The sequence below is a fragment of the Cyprinus carpio genome, chromosome B4, assembly GCF_018340385.1.
Source record: "Cyprinus carpio isolate SPL01 chromosome B4, ASM1834038v1, whole genome shotgun sequence".
Classification (NCBI taxonomy): Eukaryota; Metazoa; Chordata; class Actinopteri; order Cypriniformes; family Cyprinidae; genus Cyprinus; species Cyprinus carpio.
Window position 1 is genome coordinate 7,802,757 of NC_056600.1, and position 16,116 is coordinate 7,818,872.

At 34.4% G+C, this 16,116-nt stretch overlaps 1 protein-coding gene across 2 annotated transcripts; it reads left to right on the forward strand.

Annotated features, from left to right (window-relative positions):
- Positions 1–4,657: 4,657 nt before the first annotated feature.
- On the forward strand, positions 4,658–14,136 carry LOC109076420 (inhibitor of growth protein 3-like). 2 transcript variants are annotated; one of them, XM_042721833.1, is made up of 12 exons: positions 4,658–4,817; positions 4,948–5,019; positions 6,019–6,119; positions 7,021–7,086; positions 7,326–7,422; positions 7,701–7,772; positions 7,851–7,967; positions 9,317–9,444; positions 11,545–11,569; positions 11,753–11,939; positions 12,714–12,752; positions 13,253–13,292. In XM_042721833.1, exons 1-12 carry the CDS (start codon positions 4,790–4,792, stop codon positions 13,290–13,292), a joined length of 972 nt encoding a protein of 323 aa, XP_042577767.1. In that variant the 5' UTR covers positions 4,658–4,789. The 2 variants fall into 2 exon arrangements, with proteins under 2 accessions (XP_042577767.1, XP_042577766.1); XM_042721832.1 differs by having other exon boundaries at positions 4,659–4,817; positions 9,317–9,477; positions 11,379–11,569; positions 13,253–14,136.
- The last annotated feature ends 1,980 nt before the right edge of the window (positions 14,137–16,116 follow it).

Sequence of the window (16,116 nt, forward strand, 5' to 3'; positions counted from 1 at the left end):
AATATTACAAATGTTTATATCTCACAAGTCAGACTTTAATCTTACAGTTCTGAAATATAAACTCAGAAATGCAAGAAAAAAAGAATTGTGATATAAAAAGTTGCGATTATCTTTATTTTTGTGTATTTATGCCATTGAATTCTATATGACTCTATGGTTCAGATATCAACTATTCACTTCAAAATAGTGAATATTTTAATTGTTGCTACTAGTTTTACTGGTAACTATTCAACAGGTACATTTAATTTCATTAACATAAAAATGTTAAACACTAGTATTTCTTTTCTAGATGCTATAACTCCCACATATCCCAGCTTTACTAATATTACATGCTAGCATACTATAATCTAGTATTCTATATATATATATATATATATATAGAAGTAAAATGGTCAAGCGGCTATATCTATATATATATTATATGTAGTAAATAGAAGTAAAATGGTCAAGAATAATAAGATAATTTTGATAAGAGAGTAGTAATTCTATGAAAAGGAAATAATTGTGAATAAAGTATGGTTTTCAGGGGCCTCATTTATGAAACATACATAAAATTAGATTTGATCCTAAAATCCATGAATTTCATCCTATGTCAAAAGTGAGGGGAAAAAAATTGGAATTCATAAAAGCAAAAACAGACGTAAAAATGTTTATGTATATGCCAAACAGTCCAACATTGTTTATTAAGATGTAAACGATGTAAAGATCACAAAATAATCATAATATGTATTATTATGCACCCAATCCAACATTGTTTATTAAGATGTATAATATGTAGAGATCAAAAAATAATCATAATATACGTTATTATGCACCCATTGTACTTGTCCAATTAGGCACAAATTAGGCCTGCTCCGTTTCCGGTGCCTTATATTAATTCTAATATGCCATTCTACCCACTTAATCTGTTTCTATGCTCACAAATGCATGCATCAGCAGTGCTCGGCATGTATCCAGATCCCCGCCCCCAGGATATCATATGCCGGGGTGAAGAGGTCAGATCTGATGGGCGTATTATTGTCTTGAGAAAGACTGTCACAATCTGCTATTATCTGGGGATGTGTTGATGAACATTACTATGCTGCGGCTATCCTGGTACTAATTTATATCAGAGTGTCCATCTAAATATTAATTTACAAAAGCAATAATAACTATAAGTTTATTAACATTGGGTAAGGAAAAGACTTGCTCTTTACATTGACTACTTAGACTTGCATAGTTGCATATTACAGCACTTCTTCCTTTAGTTCTCTCAAAAAGCCTATTCTAACATTTAGGGTTTAAATATTTCAAATTGGTTATAGTTGGGTTATTAAATATATTAATTGTTAAACATTTTTCAAGACTTGGAAATTACTCATTAAATAAAAAAAAAATCAAAGTAAAACTGTACTTTCGTTCACAAGCACACAGCATGCAAAACCAATACAGTCTGCGTTGTTTTATTTGGAGCATCCTAACTGCTGACTGATTGATATTATTTGATATTCTAGTGTGCAAATATAGCACCAGGAAACTCAGATGAGAAGAAATATAAAAAGACAACTAGAAATAGCTTTCAAACTGCCACAAATGCAGATGGAACAGTCATCAGAGGAGCCACATTTCCTGTTTATGAGCTCGAGCATATTTTTATTTGATCTAAATTGAGATCTGAGGTGCAATGTCAATTTGTGGAACACTTCTTGTCTACAACTGTGTGGTAATTTTGTCTTAGACATAAAAGGTTTTAATGGGATGTTTTATAAAAGCCTCCACCACGACTGCTCCAAGTCATAACTGTCTACAATGAGCATGGGGTCAAACTGAGGCTTTTTCCTCTCAAGAAATAGCTGGGTAGTTACATTGTCTTCCACTGGCTAATTTCTAGTGGTATGTGTTACAAAAGACTCTTACACACAGACAGCCCCAAATTGTAACTGTCTAGAGCAAACGTCTGAACTGTCATCAGATATTCACAAGGATCTGTCCTAGGTCCTCTGCTATTTTCAATATACATGTTGCCCCTTGGTAATATTATTAGAAAATATGGGATTAGTTTCCACTGTTATGCTGATGATACTCAACTATATATCTCAACAAAATCAGATGAAACATCTAAATTATCTAAGCTAACAGAGTGTGTTAAAAATGTAAAAGATTGGATGACCAATAATTTTCTCCCATTGAATTCAGATAAGACAGAGATATTACTTATTGGACCAAAAAAACATTACACAAAATCTTGTAGATTACAATTTGCAACTAGTTAGATGTACTGTTACTTCCTCTACAGTGAAAAATCTAGGTGTTATATTAGACAGCAACTTGTCTTTTGAAAATCATATTTCCCATGTTACAAAAACAGCATTCTTCCATCTTAGAAACATGCCCAAGCTACGAAACATGTTACCTGTTTCTGATGCAGAAAAGCTAGTTCATGCATTCATGACCTCTAGACTGGACTATTGTAATGCACTGCTTGCTGGTTGTCCTGCATCTTCAATAAACAAGCTACAGATCCAAAATGCAGCGGCTAGAGTCCTTACCAGGTCAAGAAAATATAATCATATTACCCCAGTTTTACAGTCTCTGCACTGGCTACCTATAAAGTTCCATATCGGCTACAAAATATTATTACTTACTTATAAGGCCCTTAATGGTTTAGCTCCTGCGTACCTAACTAGTCTTCTACCACGCTACAATCCATCACGCTCCCTAAGGTCGCAAAACGCTGGACTTCTGGTAGTACCTAGGATAGCAAAGTCCACTAAAGGAGGTAGAGCTTTTTCGCATTTGGCTCCCAAACTCTGGAATAGCCTTCCTGATAATGTTCGGGGTTCCAACACACTCTCTCTGTTTAAATCTAGATTAAAAACACATCTCTTTGGCCAAGGATTCAAATAATGCATCTCATAATTTTGGACTGCAGTTATATCTGATCAAATGCACATTATTATTCTTTAGCTTGGATTAAACTAATTAATTTTACTTGGCTGGAACAGCAGCTACACTAATTATGTCTCTATTTGTTTCTCTGTTTTGCCATGATTTACACAAGCTCCAGTCTGGATCCAGAACACCTGAGAAGAGATGATGCCAGCCCCTCAGAGGACCTCAGATGATGCTAACCCTGAAACAACATACAGAACTACCAAATTTTGCTCTAAGTTTGATTGCATTGTGTTAATCGTCTTTTTGTACGTCTTTAATTGATTTTTCTGAACATTTCTGCTGTATGCACATAAACTGACAGTCACCACTGATAAGCTACTACTAAATATTGTAGAAACTTAATTTTCTGTAAAGTTGCTTTGCAATGATTTGTATCGTAAAAAGCGCTATACAAATAAACTTGAATTGAACTGAATTGAATATTGCAGTCAGTGCTGCCCTCCAAAGGTCAAAACTGAAACCTGTCAAATAAGAGACTAAACAGAGGGACAAGGGTTGTGTGTGTCTGATAATCATGATGAGGCAAAATTTAAAAAACATTATATTTTTCATGTGTAAGTTATACAATAAAATTATTTAACAACTGATTAAATGAATAAAGATTTTGTTCAAAACTATTACCATTTTCTTAAGAAAATCTTAAATAAAAATGTAATATACAATAGTTTTATATTATAGAATTTGAATTTTTGATTTCATTATCATTATACACACCGACAAAAGCACATATAAATAACATATTAGTGTATATATTAGTAATTTGAACTACTAATTTATCTATGTTTAAAGTATAATTGTTACAAGGACAGTCATTCTTGACAGAACGTCAGGTAATATTTGCACAGGTAATATTTCACACCAAAAACCAAACAAACACACACATGTTGTGTTTCTGTGTTTTATGGGGACATTCCATAGGCGTAATGGTTTTTATACTGTACCAACTGTATTTTCTATCACCCTGTACCAACCCTACACCTAAACCTACCCCTCACAGGAAACTTTTCATCCTGCATGATTTATAATCTTGTTTCCTTATGAGGACCTAAAAAATGTCTTCACGAGGTCAAAATTTACTGGTATTATTCTTGTGGAGACATTTGGTCCCCATAACATGATAACTACCAGGTACACACACACACACAAATGTAAATATATAAATATATACTTCAAAGTTTTTATATATATCTATATATCTATATATATATATATATATAGATATATATAAATAAATACAGATCTTGATCAAAAAAATACAAATATAAAAAATTTAGAGGACAACATTTGCAAATAAATAAAGATCTTGTTCAAAACACTACAACTGTAAAATGAAAACTTTGAAATAAAATTGCACATATAATCTTTATATAATATATTATATATAAAAAAAATAAAATAATTTATATTATTAATATTTGACTTTTTCAATTCATTATTATTTTACACATATATATTATGAGAAAGGACAGAATTCACAACAATATTGTTTTGAAATATGTTCTAGAAACCAAGATAAACATCCACTGCTAGAGAAAACACACATTTGTGTAACCATACGTCTGCATATTAACCATATGTTGCACGATAATCGATAATATTGCGTACATTGCACGGTGGATTTAGTTACGTAGTTGCGCAATTAAAGAACTACAAATCCCGTGCAAGCCATTCAAAAAAAAAAAAAGTCAGCTTCCGCGCAACTCCATCATCGTCCAATCAAATCCCACGCCCTTACCGTAAGCCCCTCCCCTATCAACTTGTGTTTTTCCTCCCCTTCAGTTCTCCGCTGCCTGCGACGCCATATTGACTAAAAACACCCTTTCTCAAAAACGCCTGAAACACTCTCTCCGCCAGAATGTTGTACCTTGAGGACTACCTCGAGAGTGAGTATATGAGCTATATAAATGTTTGTTGCTTATATTAGAGGGGCTAGTTGTCTGAGAGGGCTGTTTTGTGCGCGTGAATGCGTCGCAGCCGTTAGCCTGTAACGTGCCTCTGTTCTTCTCCCGGCAGTGATCGAGCAGCTACCCATGGATCTCCGCGACAGGTTTACGGAAATGAGAGAGATGGACCTGCAAGTGCAGAGTACGAATTCAGTTTAAACTCACACTTCTTCCGTAAAACATCACATCTGACCTTGACTAATGCAGAAAGCCCTTCGTATTAGTGGGGATTTGTTTGGCTGATGTGCATACATGTATAGAGCATGCATGCATTTGCACTCACTTCACATCAGCATGCAACATCATGTGAAATATGAGTGTAACTCCGCTAAGGGAAAGCTTGGGATTCGCATGCATTATTAATTTAAACAAATGTGTGTGTGTATATATATATATATATATATATATATATATATATAAATATATATATATATATATACACACACATATATACACACATATATACTTAATATGTGTGTGTGTATATATATATATATATATATATTATATATATATATATATATATATATATATATATATATATATATATATATATATCTATATATATATATATATATATATATATACACACATATATAACACACATATATACTTAATATGTGTGTGTGTGTATATATATATATATATATATACTATATATATATATATATATATATATATATATAATAGTATAATAAGTATCTATATATATATATATATATATATGTATGTATGTGGAATTTAGAGGACATTTGCAAAATAAATACAGATCTTGTTCAAAACACTACAACAGTAAAATGTTGCACACACAATTTAATTTAGTTAATTTTTTTTATTTTTTTTTTTTATTTATAGCAATCCTAATTTGTTTTTGTATTTTTAAGACTTGTTTTTTATTGTTACTTTGAGGTGAGTGTGACTTGGACTTTTATTATTTATTTTTTTATTAATTGCCTTGCCTTCAATTGTTATGGTTCATGAATCACCCTTTATGGGTGTTGAACCTACAACCTTTTAATGATCTACCCAGGTCTTTAGCCACTAGGCTACACCACCTCCTCTGTTGACAGGAGCCAGTCGGTGTGATTGTGAGCTGAGTGTTGGGTTCTTGACTCATTTCTGCCCGTGTTCTTTTGTTCAGATGCGATGGATCAGCTAGAGCAGCGGGTTAATGAGTTCTTTACTAACGCCAAGAAGAACAAGCCTGAATGGAGGGAAGAGCAGATGGAAATCATTAAAAAGGTAAAGAACAGAATCTGTGCACCTCAGTTGATCCATGTTTTACCATTATTAATTACAGTTGTATTATAATATTGATACTGGATTTCAAATGTGAAATCTTTAAAGGAATAGTTCACCTAAAAATGAAAAATTGCTGCAAATCTTCTCACCCTCAGGTCATCCAAGATATAGATGAGTTTGTTTCTTCATCATAGCAGATCTTTAGGAATTTAGCATTACATCACTTGCTCACCAGTAGATCTTTTGCAGTGAATGGGTGCCGTCAGAATGAGAGTCCAAACAGCTGATAAAAACATCACAATAATCCACAAGTAATCCACTTGACTCTGGTCCGTCTGTTAACATCTTGTAGATTGAAAAAACTGTATGTTTGTAATAACTCAATCCAGATGTCTTTAAATTGAATCCATTGTTTCCAGCTAAAATACAAGTCCTCTAGCCATAAAATTGCATCCTTCAGTGTAAAGACATTTTTTTCTGACTCTAAATATTAGTGAAAACACTCCAAAAGAGTTATGAATATGTTGGTGGATTTTTGTGTGAGAGGACATTTTTCATACAAATACACATCTTTTTATTTCACAAGACAGTAATTGATGGACTGGAGTCACGTGAATTACTGTATTTATGGATTATCGTGATGTTTTTATCAACTGTTTGGACTCTCATTCTGACGGCACCCATTCACTGAGGAGGATCCATTAGTGTGCAAGTGATGTAATACTAAATTTCTCCAAATTGTTCAGACGAAGAAACAAACTCATCTACATCTTGGATGGCATGAGGGAGAGAGTATATTTTTAGGTGAACTATTCCTTTAATCATTGATGGATAGTTTTGCAATTGAGTGATCATATGCATATTTTTATTTAAAGTATCTCTTTCTCTTTCTGTTTATCAGGACTACTATAAAGCTTTGGAAGATGCAGATGAAAAGGTCCAATTAGCCAATCAAATTTATGATCTGGTGAGTAGCTTGGTTTCCACTAGGTGGCAGCACATCATAGATGGTGAATAAGCCATGGCTCTCAGGGATGCCACTACTCCTGCTGTTTAAGTTATCAAGGCTGGTTGCTTTAATTCAAGTCTCCTTTGATTAGGAATGTATTTTATTTTAGTCAAAATGTGCATAATAGTACGTGAGAGGGTTTAATGGATATCTGCTTCCTACTGATGTAGTGCTGATGATGGGGTCTCTTTACGTAGGTTGACAGACACTTGCGGAAGTTGGATCAGGAGTTGGCGAAGTTCAAAATGGAGTTGGAGGCAGATAACGCTGGCATCACAGAAATCCTAGAGAGACGTGAGTGGCACCTGTCAATCACCTTCTTCATAGATGGTTAAAGGGAAAAATTAAATAATGCTTAAAAGCTAGGAATGACCTCATTTACGCTTTTAAAGATGATGTGATGTTTTAATGTGTAGCAAATAAAATACTACTTGCTTAGTCTTTGGAAAAGTACCTTATAGGAAAAATTAAAGGTAGTCTAAAAATGTTTGGGAGTTTATTTCAGTCGATCATGTTATGGCTTTGTGCTGATTTGAAACCGGTCACCTGAAAGTCAGTTTTACTTTTTCTAGGGTCACTTGAGATGGACAGCCCCTCTCAACCTGTCAATAACCACCACGTGCATTCACACGCCACTGTGGAGAGTAAGTCTGTTCCAAGAGAATGACTGCTCCTTGTTTTCTGTTTCAGTGCTCTTACCTGTTTTGTGTGTCTTTTGACAGAGAGGAAGTACAGCACGCCAGCCCACCACACTACTGAACACGTACCAGAAAAGAAGTTTAAGTCAGAGGCCCTTCTCTCCACACTTACGTCAGATGCTTCTAAAGAAAACACACCGGGTAAAACACACATGCTCTGTCTTATGAGTCACCATATGAAAACATGTCAGTCACTTCAATTCAATTCAAGTTTATTTGTATAGCGCTTTTTACGATACAAATCATTGCAAAGCAACTTTACAGAAAATTAAGTTTCTACAAATAGGCATTTGACAATATTCAGTAAACCTTTTCAGGCATTTGACAATATTCAGTTTATCTCAATATTTACACTACCGTTCAAATGTTTGGCATCTGTAACTTTAAATTTCTCTTCGGTAACTCTCTTACGCTCACCAAGATTGCATTTGTGTGATCAAAACTTCAGTTAAACCAGTAACATTGTGACATCTTTACAATTCAAAGTAATTTTAGTATTTAATTTTAAATTGAATTTATTCCTGCTGAATGAGCATGTCTTCAGTGTCACATGATCCTTCAGAAATCATCCTTATATGCTGATTTGGTGAAAAAGAAAAAACATTTCCTATAATTTTCATTGTTGAAAACTTTTTGTAAGGTTTATTTTTTGTGGAAACTGTGATAGTTTTTTTTTCTTCTGTATTCTTTGATGAATAGAAAGTTCAAAAGAACAGCATTTAATCTGAATAGAAATCTCTTGTAACATTATGAATGTATTACACTTTCAAATAATTTCATGCATCCTTGCTCAGTGAAAGTAGTCATTTATTTAAAAAAACGTATTTAACTCAAACTTGTGTATGGTGAATTATTTATTTTATTATAAATATTTATTTTTCTGTCAGAGGAACCATCAAAAAGCCATTGTTGCCAAATGCTAATTCAAAATAATTTATGTAAGAATTAAATCTAAGAAAGTAATAAAGGTGATTTTTTTTATTATTATTATTATTATTAAATGAACACAGGAAAGAATGAATATTCTGTCTTTTTAATTGTTTACCAATAAAACTATAAATGGTAATAAATAGCACAATTTACATTTTGATGCAAGTAAACACTCTCATACATGCATTTTGTGAGAGAGGATTGTTAAACTAACAACACATTCATTCCTCACAGTAATTTCCAGCATAATCATTGTGTGTGTGTCCCAGCAAAATCGTTTCTATTTATATATAGTGTGTATGTACATATATATATATATATATATATATATATATATATATATATATATACAGTATATATATATATTATATATATACTGTATATATATACATTCAGTATAACTGCAGCCCTTATCCTAATCACATTGTCAAGGGAAATAAACAACAATGTTTGCTGTGTATGGTAACTACTGAATGGTTCAGAAGAAATGAGTGTAATGAGATTAGTTATGAGTTTCTGGTCATATATGAAATGGTATTTTGTGTGTGTGTGTGTTGCAGGCTGCAGAGTGAACAACACGTCCTCTTCTAACAGCGTGTATAACGTCAACTCCTCCCAGACGCTTTCCTCATACATTCCTGCCGGGCCCACTGCTGGGGCGGGGGCCATTTCCATGGCACAATCCCATGCAATCAAATCAACAACACAAATAAAAACCACAGTCAAAACCACCGTCCCCTCCTCTTCCCCTCTAATTCTAGATCTCTTTGTACCCCCTCCTCCCTTCACTTCCTGTTTCAACTATTTTTGGCCTCTTAAGGGTCCTTTTTTCCTCCTATGTTATTTTCGTGTCAGATTATGTTTTCCTGGCACTCTGCCCATGTTAATTTCAGCGTTTACTATACAAAGGCACTTTGATATTGTTTCTCGAGAAAAATCATATTGACACAGTTTTCATTATAAACTCTCGTTTTGTATTCAGGTATAGTGAGACTCCTTTACATCAAAAAAGCCTAAAAAATACAAGCAGCTGTAATAAGATATTGACACACTAAATATTTTTGGCATTTAAAATACATTAGTAATTATAAAGCTCAGAAATAAAATATTTTAAAATGTATTACATGAAAAGTATTAATTAAATTATATATTTCACCCTTTTTTGTATTTTTTTTAGTGTTTGTGCTATTATTATTAATTTAATTAACAGTTAAGTCCCTTAATATTAAAATATTATAAATAAATATATATATGGGTTGTTGACGTGACATGGCATTTTCATTGTCTCACAAGATGAAAATGAATATAATTAATATTGTCACAAATAAAAATGCTTACAATACTTAAAAAATACTTATACATAAACATAAATAATGTTAAAAAAGCTGCAGTGTTATTCGACTCATTTCGAGGGAGTTGATAAAATTTTTGAGCCCAATGTAAAAATTGTTCTATGGTGTGACTGTCTCAAGCATGGTTCAGTAAATTGATAAATACAACTTTTATAAATTAAAAAGAAAAAGCATAAAAGTTGTAATAAATACCTCCGGCATAATTGTACAAGTGTCTATTTTAGTAAATGGCAATAATTGTTTTCATCTATATGTTTCTGAAAGTGTAAGAACTTGATACATTTTGTCTCTGAAAACCATGTCCTCTGGTGTGACATCATATCCTGATTTTAAATTGGCCAAATCCAGAGAAAACTTTAATTATTTGAAGGACCCCATTCATGATCGTGTTACTGAAGCCCCCTGTTAGGCCCATGACATGCGTATAGTCAATTTTTGTCTCAGAATTGTTCAAATATTTAACTTTTTTGGAACCACTACAAAGGTGTTACAGTTTGTTGTCCTTTCGTGCGACACCCATAAATTATATATTTTTTTTAATAAAAACTGTATGTTAAACTACATAATCATGGAAAATTATGCAAATGTGTTTCGCAAACTGCTAATGACAGGTTAGCTCAGAATAGCAAGATACTTTGGTGTGACACAAAAAAATGTCACACCAGAGGACAAGGTCTCTTTAAAAAGCATTTTAATAATTAAATGATTTGTTTAACTTCAGTGTTCTTAAATGCAATAATTACATTAATTATTTTTTTTTTTTAGAAGAGTTTCAGTAACATACTGATTGACTAAGAGACTGAATTTTGTTGATGAAATTTATTTTGTTTTGTTAAAAAACATGATATTGTTTATATCAAAATTAATCTTTCTTTCTCCTTTGACATGTTCAAAATTAAATAGAAATACGTTACCATTACCATAAATATTTCACCCAAACCAAATTACACTCCATCCAGCATATAAATAATTACCAAATATATTAAATTAAAATAAATTCATGCATTTAGCAGACGCTTTTATCCAAAGCGACTTACAGTGCATTCAGGCTATTAATCTCTACCTATCATGTGTTCCCGGGGATCGAACCCCCAACCTTGTGCTTGTTAACACAATGCTCTACCACTTGAGCTACAGGAACACTATATATGTATATAAAACTATGCCGCCGCATATAGAGTGCAAGTCTGTGGGAAACACATAGGAACTTGCCTTTTTTCTTTAATATTTGTGTTTTTTGTTTTTCTTCTTCTGCATTGTTTTTTTTTAGATGAAAGAGGGCAGGAGAACATCCAGTCTCAAGGCCAGTTATGAAGCTGTCAAGAACAATGATTTCTTGGGGCGGGAGTTTGCTCTGAGTCGGGACACCAGCGGTTACTCGTCTTCTGCACTGGCTAACACACTCACACAGCCCCTCATGTCCAACAACAGCTCAGACTCTCGCACAGGACGCAAGACCAAGTAAGACTCGCACTGTTTCCATATCCATTTATTTGGTTCATGAATGAGCCACCCAGTTACATTTTTGTGGTGTTTTTGTACATTTTTCCTCCTATGTAAGCATAAACCTCTTTCTCTGACATATTGTATTCATCAAATTCATATACGTTTGATTTGAAACCACTTTCTTGCTTGGCTTTTCAGAGGCAACACTAAGTCTTCCAACCACCAGTCCTCTTCATCCTCCTCTTCCTCTTCACTGTCATCCTGCTCGTCATCATCAGCGTTGGCTCATGAGCTGGTACAGACCACCGTCACAGAAACAGACACCAGCAGTCAGGTGGACTGGACCTATGACCCCAACGAACCCAGATACTGCATCTGCAACCAGGTGTGTTCCCGTCACATCTCTCTTATACAGCATTCCAGCAACACTACTATTTGTACTGCTCTTACTGTGTTTCTGATATTGAACTGATTTACTATTACATTGATTCACTAATTCTAATTAATTGGGACCACTATCTGCAGATTGCAATTTCCTATTTCCTCTTCAATGTTCCTACTTAACGGAAAAAGCCTTAAAAAAAATAAAACAAAAGACAAACAAAACTCAAAAACTAAAAAATATTTAATTTTGTTTGTGTGTGTGTGTGTGTACATATCACGTTTTTAATTTGTTTTTTCGATTCCAGTATCATCATTAATTTAATTTTAATTTAACAGTTTATTCCTTTAAACAATTGCCACATATGATCAGAACGAATGTTTTGAAAAAGGAACAAATTCAGTCTCTTGAGCTATTTTTAACCATCCCCAATAGAGCAAGATCATACAGGAAAATCAAAGACCTGTTTAGGGAGGTGAGGGGTGTGTGACTCCAATAACAGTTTGCAGAAGGATTCCGTGAGAGTGTGTGTGTGTGTGTGTTTTAGTTTATGTATGAGTGCAAAAGAATTGTCTCCCCATGATTGCTTTGTTTTATATTGCTTTTGTCAAAGTATCAAAAATAGAAATGTGTGTGTGTGTCTCTGAATAGACATCAAAGACAAAACTTGCACAGTCTTTGTTCGCAGGTGCGCACATCCATGACACTCAGCTGCAGGTGTGTATGTGCGTGTTTGTCTCGTATGCTCTGTTTCATTCTCTTCCTGTCATTGTGCAGGTGTCATACGGAGAGATGGTCGGCTGCGATAACCAAGATGTAAGTCAAGACTTCACCTCTAGAGAAAGACAACTATATATCCTCTTCAAACAACTCTCACTAGCTCTGTCGGCTCTTGTGACCCTTGGGTAGTCACTGCTTTTGCAGAGATGACGGAGAGCGGTCATGAGTATTATTGTTAATATAATAAGAATTTTATATTAATTTTATAATCATTTTCTATAAATAAAAAATGTAAATTGCTATTATAAAAATATAACATTTAATAATTTAAAATAATCAAATAAAATTAATTAATTGTATAATATAATTATTATATTAACTAAATATTTTACAAATCTGAAATATGTAATACTGTAATATTACAAATTTTATATATATATAAAAAAATATATAATATATTGCACTATTCTTTTTCAGAAATCTAAAAAATATATATATTAAATATTATTTTGAGAATTCTTTGTCATTTTAATGACATTTTGTTTGCTGTGAAAGAAATTATTTGATCCCGACTCTTTCCCGTCTTTTCCCCACAGTGTCCAATCGAGTGGTTCCACTACGGCTGTGTGGGTTTGACCGAGGCACCCAAAGGGAAGTGGTACTGCCCACAGTGTACGGCGGCCATGAAGAGGAGGGGAAGCCGGCACAAATAAATGCCATATCACCTGGGCCGACCTCTCTGAAATGACTGTCCCCCTCAGCTGAGAGTGTACATGTTACATCACCATGAAATCAGGGTGTGTAGATGCAAGAGAGAGATGTTGATGCCTGAAAGATGGTGTTGCTGCTGTATGTGTGTTTATGTAAATCGCAGCCAGGTTGGGCGTTTTTAGCTGGTGAATCTAAGCGCACACTGCCCTCGAAACTTTTCCTGTTTTTATGTTTTTCTCTTCATCTCCATTAATCGTTATGGAGGCGGATGGGCAAGATGGTTTTGGGAGGCCCATGTTTTTTAACATTCGAGACATTCCTCGGCTTGCCATGCGTGATGACCCTTCGCATCTGGCAGCTCCTGCTAATCCATATCTACATAGTATGGATTGACATGATACAGACTGGGAATTGTAGTCCTGAACTGTTTGATGGACTACAAGTCTCGAGACATTCAGCTCTGACAAACCTTAAAGGATCCTGAACAGATTACGACAGCAACAGTGACGTCTCATTGCTCGCCAGTGAACGTGATGATTTTGCGGGATTATTTGTGTGTAATGGATAGATGATGTATTGTGCTCTGCTTAAAGGACAGGATGTTTCTTATTTTACTGAGGAGCTCTTAAAGTATACAAAAGAACAAATGAACAGCTGTGACCTGTGTGTATGTTTGTGTGTGTGTCTCTAGCTTGTACTGCACTGATGTGGTGATACGTTTTGAGAGATGTTGGGGAGGGAAAAATAAAATGATCAAGAACTTTTGGTACACACTGTCTTAAAGTGCATTGTAAAAGATTGAATGTATTTTGCCAAGTAGGCCATGTTTCTGGATCAACGTCATTGATATGAACCAGTCAGTGCCCTCTGATTTTAGTAGGAGCGTGGGAAGGATATGAAAATTGGGAGGACGCATTGAGCTATATTCATGAAACAAGCAGAATGCATTTTTGTATAAATCCCTCTTGAAACAGTTCCTAAATTTTCCCACTCAAGCAAACGGGACAATTTAGGATGCCATTCCCTTCGAATTAACTCTTTAATCCTAAACCATAAAAATCCATTTGTAACCAAAATGTTCATTGAGTTTGAAAGGCTAAAAAACTGTACCCCTTAAATTTCAAGTTCAGACCTTCTTGGTTTCTTGTGAGCATTTTTATAGCTGGTTTAAATGAGCAAAATTAATTAATTCCAGCTATTAATTTAAAAAGAAAATGTCAAGCTCCACAGAATGCTAAAATACATGAGACATACTGTAAATATGATAATTTAAGTCACATAAATTTTGTTTTGCAAAGTTTGCTGCTTAAGCTGTTGTGGTGTTTATTCACATTGTTTCTAAATTATTGTGTAGGGTGATCAGATGCATTTTAAATAATTGCTAATAGCTTTTCATAAAAAAAAGGAATATATAAATCCTGACACAAAATGACCAGGTAACATTAATTGACTAATATCAGCAGCACGTGTGAAAGTCTGAATGAGTACTAGCTATAAAAGGAGGGAAGAAGCACTTCCAATCATTATTTTTTTGTTCGCAATGGTTACCTCCAAAGAAACACGTGCAGCCGTACGTAGGAGTCGGCTACGGAATCGTGTCAGCAGGAATCGGGTGATAAAGAAGTGGCTCGAAGATCATTACATAGAAATTTTGGATCCGTGGCCAGGCAACTCCCCAGATCTCAATCCCATAGAGAACCTGTGGTCAGTCCTCAAAAGGCGAGTAGACAACCAGAGGCCCACAAATTGTGATCAACTCTGAGACCTAATAAGGCAAGAATAGATCGCCATCAGTCAGGATTTGGCCCAGAAGCTAATATCCAGCATGCCAGAGCGAATTGCAGAGATTATGAAGGACACTGTACATATTGACTCATTTTTTTTTTTTTTTTTTTTTGCTAATAGAAGCATTTAAATCTTATGATATGCTTACCATTGTTTTTCAGTATATCATAGAAACGTGGAGAAAAATCAACAAATACAGAATCAGCAAACTTTGCAAAACAAAATTTGTTACTGCCGACTGTATATAATATTCGAGGGTCCTATAATTATATATGCTCTCATAAATCCTGACCACAATACATGTTTGAAAATATAAAATAAATAGATTTTGAAGGATTGTTTCTTTAAATAAAACTATATATATATACACACACTCACTCACTGGCCACTTTATTAGGTACACCTTGCTAGTATTGGGTTGGACCCCCTTTTGCCTTCAGAACTGCCATAATTCTTCATGGATTTTGGTCCATATTGACATAATAGCATCACGCAGTTGCTGCAGATTTGTCGGCTCCACATCCATGATGCAAATCTCCTGTTCCACCACATCCCAAAACTGCTCTATTGGATTGAGATCTGGTGACTGTGGAGGCCATTTAAGTAAAGTGAACTCATTGTCATGTTCAAGAAACCAGTCTGAGATGATTTGAGCTTTGTGACATGGCATATTATCCTGCTGGAAGTAGCCATCAGAAGATGGGTACACTGTAGTCATAAAGGGATGGACATGGTCAGCAACAATACTCAGGTAGGCTGTGGTGTTTAAACGATGCTCAGTTGGTACAAAGGGGCCCAAAGTGTGCCAAGAAAATATCCCCCACACCATTACACCACCATCACTAGCCTGAACCGTTGAGACAAGGCAGGATGGATCCATGCTTTCATGTTCTTTACGCCAAATTCTGACTCTACCATCTGAATGTTGCAGCAGAAATCGAGACTCATCAGACCAGGCAAAGTT